This window comes from Poecilia latipinna, unplaced genomic scaffold (genome assembly GCF_001443285.1).
Source record: "Poecilia latipinna isolate Pla-1442-1.1 unplaced genomic scaffold, P_latipinna-1.0 Scaffold1937, whole genome shotgun sequence".
In the NCBI taxonomy this organism is placed as follows: Eukaryota; Metazoa; Chordata; class Actinopteri; order Cyprinodontiformes; family Poeciliidae; genus Poecilia; species Poecilia latipinna.
The window spans coordinates 118,259-124,525 of NW_015114553.1; the positions used below are offsets into that span (position 1 = coordinate 118,259).

Here is a 6,267-nt window from a genome sequence, read left to right on the forward strand (position 1 = left end):
AAGTAGTCAGACGTATCACCTTGTATTAACTAAAGCCATGTTGCGGTTAAATTAAAGCATGTTGCCATCAGTTTGGACAGAAGCTCCTATTGTATAGTCCATGTGTAAATTTTCAGTTGTTTAAAGGTTCAATTAGAAATTAAATGTCTTCATGGACGTTTGGGAAACCTGATGCCATTAGCAGTACCACAGGCAAAAATATTTAATATTAAATATTTCAAAAGTGTCTAAAAGGGTAAGGCGACCCCCAAATGGATACAGCTGGATTTAATTTAATTAGTCTACAAATATTTCAACCCAGTTAAATGATTAGGAAGTGGAGCTGTTCCTATCAGTCATGAATCTCTTGGAACCTCAGATGTTTCTGACCCCACCCTGAGCCTCGGCCTGGCCCGTCCCTCCCTCCGTCCCTCCCTCCCGGTCTACAAGAGGGAAAGGATGATGGAAAGCCTCCGCAGACACAGGTGCGCCTCACTCAGCGCTGCGCAAAGACGCGTCGGCGCTCGTCCGCAAACACTCTTCATTCTGCCGGGCCGCGCAGGACATTAGGACCAACTACTTCTCCTTGTTCATGGGAAAAACCTTCATCTTAATTTATAGGTCAAAAAGGGCAAAGTTACTTTACAGGAAGGTAAGTGTGGGGAACGCAGGTTGGATCTTTGTTTTTTCACACATTTTAAATTGTTTTGATCATTTTTAATCAACATTTTATTGATTGAGAAGGTATATTTGGTAGGATTCTGTTCTACAATACGAAATAGTATTACTTTGTATTGTAATGTTAACCGTGAAAGTTAATGTAGATCTCGTTAAATACGCAATTAGTGCTCAACTAATTTTGAGTGTAATATTGTTTTTTTAAACCATGTTTTAAACCTGTTATTCCTTCTGACTTAATACAGTTGTAGATTATCTTTTTTTCTTTAAAAAAGAAAAAGGATAATTGAGCTCAAAGCACCAGACTGACGACTTTTATCATTCACTTTTTAGTAAGAAGAGAGAGAAAATAGAAAAGCAATAAATCAAGTTAGGCTTTATTACAGACTCGCAGTTCAAATGACATAAATAAATTAATAATAGTAATAATAAAGAAGGTAAGAGGACATAAAAATACATAAAAAGATCCCTAATCTTTTAGGAGGCAGGCCAATGTTTTCTAAAATATAGACGTATGTCTTACTGCACCATATAACGTTAGTCAACAATAGAATAATTAGGCTCGTTTAGTCTGAAAATAGGTTAATTTCTTGACATAAAGTGGTCCATGTGGGACTTTTTAACAAAAGTCTTAATGCGTCATTATAAGCTACTTTCAATATCGGAAGTCTTTTGTTATAATAAGTGTGTCAGTGTGGTACAATACGATGTAAACAAGCTGTGAACAATATCCAGATTTCCGAGCTAGCACATCAGCTAAAGTTCATAACATTTAAACCTGATTGTAAATGTCTTCATCGTCTCATAGACGGTCACATGACCAAGATACTTGAGGTAGTAAGCTTTTATATTTTTGATAATAGTGCAATTTGTTCTTATAAATATAAAACAACATTTAAATAAAATGTCTTTTTGAAATTAATCTTTGTAAAGTCTTCGTTAGTGATGAAATGGCACCATTGCTACTTTTATAACATGATCGTTGCTAAAGCTAACTTTTGTCCATACCATACCAACTTTATTTATAAAGCACTTTAAAACAACCACAGCTGATACAAAGTGCTGTACATTAAAACACAACATAACAATTAAAAAACAACTCTTACAGTTTAAAAACAAACATTTAAAACTAGATCCCGCTGGAGTTGAAAGCCAGGTAAAATAGATGGGTTTTAAGACGAGCTTTAAAAGTCAAACTGTTTAGCTTAGCTTTGTCATATAGAGACATTACTTCTCTGAAGTTGTGATAGTTTGACTTTAAAATACACCATTCCTACATGTCTAAAAGTCTGTTGAAGGCCGTCTTGTTTTCCCCGTGATGATGATAGTGTTTTCTGTTTTTTTGTTTTTGTGCACAGTCGTCAGAGACATCAGGACAGGTCGAGTTTTCTGAGTGAGCTCAGTACGCCAGCAGGGTTTTCTCAGCCGATACTCTTTTGACCCCTACTGGAGCTTCCACGGTCCTCGTCACCACAATGAGCTGGGGGGCACTCTACGCCCAGCTGGGCGGCGTCAACAAACACTCCACCAGCCTCGGGAAGATCTGGCTCTCCGTCCTCTTCATCTTCCGCATCACCATCCTGGTGCTGGCCGCCGAAAGCGTTTGGGGCGACGAGCAGTCGGACTTCACATGCAACACGCAGCAGCCCGGCTGCAAGAATGTCTGCTACGACCACTTCTTCCCTGTGTCGCACATCCGCTTGTGGTGCCTGCAGCTCATCTTCGTCTCCACGCCGGCCCTGCTCGTCGCCATGCACGTCGCATACAGGAAGCGCGGCGACAAGAGGACCATTCTGGCCTCCAACCACACTGAAAAGTCCGACCTGGAGAACCTGAAAAAAAGGCGTCTGCCCATCACGGGCCCTCTTTGGTGGACCTACACCTGCAGCCTGTTCTTCCGCCTCATCTTTGAAGGCGGCTTCATGTACGCGCTGTACTTCGTCTACAACGGCTTCCAGATGCCCCGGCTCGTGAAGTGTGAGCAGTGGCCCTGCCCCAACAAGGTGGACTGCTTCATCTCCCGACCGACGGAGAAGACCGTCTTCACCATCTTCATGGTAGCCTCTTCGGCCATCTGCATGGTGCTGAACGTGGCCGAGCTGCTCTACCTCATCGTCAAGGCACTCCTGAGGTGCATGGACCGGTCGAACAAGAGGAAACACCCCTACACGGAGAGCGTGTCGAGGGACAACAAGAAGAACGAGACCCTGTTGTTGTCCTCCATGGATTCGTCCAGCAACAAGACTGTGAGCTGAAGAGGATGGACTCCAGATCCATCTGTGGACCTCCATTAGAGCCGTCCAGGGGGATACAGAGTCTGTATTCCTGTGGGAAAGTTTTAGTTCTGCGTCTTTACCTGCAGCAGAACTCGCGTCGACCCGAGGGAAGTGGACCTCGGCGGGTTTTGTTTTTTTTACGCGTGACCTTAAATTTTCCACTCATGCACTGTAGTGCTGTTCACAGCTGAGTGTTTTTCTTTTTTTTTTAGTTTAGTTTGAGTTCTGCCTAGCCACTTACCTAGCTTGCTCACTAACAATCAAAGCAGTTTAACAAATATTAGTTTACAATTTAAAAAAAATGCTTTAAAGCCAGAAGGACCTTCTGCGGTAATCTCAGAGGCAAATTTGACTAGACATAAAATGTGCAATAATTCCTTGCTTTATAACAATGTTTTGGGTAGAAAATATTTTGCCAAGAATCCCGATAGGAGTAGATGTAGAACCAGCATGAAGGTGCTCATAAGCAGTAAAATAATAATTTGTTCTCACGGAAAACCCCAGCAGATTGCAAAATATTAAGTGGTGCCTTGATGATTATTATTATTATTTTACACTAGAGATATGTGTTTGACTTCTGGTTGATGCCCGAAGCTGTAACAAAAGTTTAAGGGCGCTGTTGCTTCGAAGGAGAATGAGCCTACACTGACATCTAGTGGTGAACAATGAGAAGACGCGAGAATTAATTAAAGGGATTTTTGTTTTTCATCGCAATCGATCAAAGGCGGTTTGGTTAAAAATGTAGCTGTGTTGACTAAATCGTCTTTTTACGTTTACCTTGTTGTGTGTAAAAATTTAACTGAGAAGAATGCAGGCATTTCACTTTATTGAGGGACTAAAATCAATAATTTTTTTGTGTGTGTGCGACCGAAATACAAGACAACAAAATCAGACAGTATTTCCCTTTAAAAAATATTAAACGTATATAAAAAAGATGCAATAATATAGAGAACATTTTAACAGATTCATGAAGAAAGCTGTCTACCAGTCTGGTGTTCAATCAAAATGTTCATAGTGTGAAAAGTCTCTGAAAAGAATCCTGGACAGAGAAAAGTGAAGCTGCAATGAAGCTCCAGATACACAAGAGAGCCGTCATGTTTCCAGTTTAATCAACCAAATTCATCTGTTAGCTTTTGCCTGATTATAATGTTCTTAAACCATTAGATTTTTATCTTTTTTTTTTTTTTTTGGACTGAGTCTTACAAAACAAACTTGAACTTCTCACGTCTTGTCATACAGCCACAAACGTCAATGTATTTTTATTGGACTTTTATACCAAAGACGTGTATACATTTTGTGATTGTGAACATCAATTTTCAAAATTAAATAGAGAATCAAATAAGTATCTTGCCATAAATTACTGTTTGGCTTAACCCACAGCATGATACTGCCACCACCATGTTTCACTCTGCTTCACACCTAACTGGTTTGTGGTTGTATTGTGACAAATTGTGTGAGAATGTAAGCGGTGTGAATACTTTTGCAAAGTTTGCACAGATGAATAGTGTTTTCAGAAATATGTACAGTTAAATCCTAAATTATCCACAACCCTAGTAGATTTAGGTTTAAAGTAATCTGATCGTTTTTAGAAATATAATTCCACTGACTTGAAGTTATTTTAAAGTTTGGGGACCTTAAGATTAGGGTGATGGTAAGGAGGACATCCAAACTCAGAAGATTTGGAGCCTATCGGAGATCGATCAACAAAACACTTCTGGGAAGATACAAAAAGTTGGCCAGCGATTAAATATTTTTCCATTGATCACTGAGATTATTTTACTAAAATACAACTAAAAGGCTGCTTTAAAAAATTAGCCTCCTTATTCATTGTTGTATATCTTTTGTGTCATTTCTTGTCACAAACAAACGTCTTGGATGAATGGAAACAATTTGAAATCTAAATCTTCCAGCAGTATGAATTATTTTGATGGGCTGAGCTGTCATTGCTGACATTCAAACACAATTAAATAGAATCGAATGAGTATCTGTCATGCGTGTAGCTGTGTACAGACATGAGTTTTAGCTCTTTGTTTGGTTTGCCTAAATTCAAAGCTTTTCTCAGTGGAAATACGCTGACAAATACAGATGTTGCCACCTGGATCCATTTATCGCTTTTATCCACAGCTTCAGTTGCTTTTGGTTCTCTCGTCGTGTAGATCTTCACGGCGTGTGCTGACCCCGCCCCTCTCGGATCAGCTTTCAGCCTGCGCCTTATTTTATCCGGCGCTCTGATCGCGACTCGGCCTCCCGATCAAGACAAATCTCAAACCCAAACACGTCTTCGTCGTCCCTCCGTCCAGGAATAGACGTCAAGGATTAGTCACATCTGTCTGTCCAAACGGACACTCGGCTGCTGGTGACTCTGTGATTGCGCAATGACCGCTAAGTGAGATGCGCCGGCGCCAATTAGACGTGTAAATTCCCCTGTTATAGAAAGTAAAGCCGGGTTGGACGCTCGGCGTGGTTTGGTTGTGTAACAGTTGGAGTGACCCGCACAGTGTTGCACTCTGGGGATTTTAGAGTTAAAAAGAAAAAGAGAAAAAGAGAATTGTAAACCCGCTCTAATATTACCATTGACCTCCTGGTGTAATTTTTTTTTCCATCACTGCAGACTTTAAAGCTGACTTTGCTTCCACAGTAATTAACAGTTTGATTCCAACAGCTATGCAACGCTAACAGACAGTTTTTCACAGAGAGAAATGAACCAATGAGATGCTTCGGATTGTGATTTTTGTATCAGATGTCTTGTACACTTGCACTGTGATCCTTCAACTTGTTTTTTCCTTTGAGAAATTTTTCATAAATTAGTGAAAACTCAACTGCTCGACTCTTCTTATTTTTTCTTTTGCTCATTTGTTTACTGGAGGAGAAAATCAGATTATTATCATTGCAAGGTATTGAGTTTTCTGAAAAAAGGAAGTTGAGGGTCAAGTGTTAGTTCAAGGGTACATCATGACCTCTACCTGTGTGGTTCGCTGTTTATGTATTCATTTTTGTGGTGGAGAATATGCTCTTTGGCTGGGGGGCCACATTTTGACTAAATGCTACATGACAATGTTTATCTTTATGGTTCATAATAGGGTTGCACCGAAACATTGGCTCAGATTTTTTCTTAATTTTGGGAGACCTGCTGATACACGAGAAATCAATCTTTTCCACCGATGCAAAGATGTCTACCTCTGCAAAGGTCTCAAAATCAGTCACTGTTCCCTTTTGCTCTGCCATGAGAGACGACTGACTGACAGACAGGTCATGTCTGCGTGTGCACGGTTAACAATTAACGCCCTGGTGTTGCAAACTTAGCAACTTTGTCGCTGTATTTAGCAAATGTTTT

General features: G+C 40.2%; 1 protein-coding gene across 2 annotated transcripts; it reads left to right on the forward strand.

Moving 5' to 3' along the window:
• Positions 1 to 438: 438 nt before the first annotated feature.
• Positions 439 to 5,748, forward strand: gjb8 (gap junction protein beta 8). 2 transcript variants are annotated; one of them, XM_015015649.1, is made up of 2 exons: positions 439 to 631; positions 2,016 to 5,748. In XM_015015649.1, the coding sequence occupies exon 2, from the start codon at positions 2,133 to 2,135 to the stop codon at positions 2,910 to 2,912; it is 780 nt and encodes a 259-aa protein (XP_014871135.1). In that variant the 5' UTR covers positions 439 to 631; positions 2,016 to 2,132; the 3' UTR covers positions 2,913 to 5,748. The 2 variants fall into 2 exon arrangements, with proteins under 2 accessions (XP_014871135.1, XP_014871134.1); XM_015015648.1 differs by having other exon boundaries at positions 2,107 to 5,748.
• Positions 5,749 to 6,267: the final 519 nt, after the last annotated feature.

Coding starts and splice junctions, on each gene's coding strand:
- gjb8 (XM_015015649.1), top strand. CDS start 2,133: ATGAGCTGGGGGGCACTCTACGCCCAGCTGGGCGGCGTCAACAAACAC.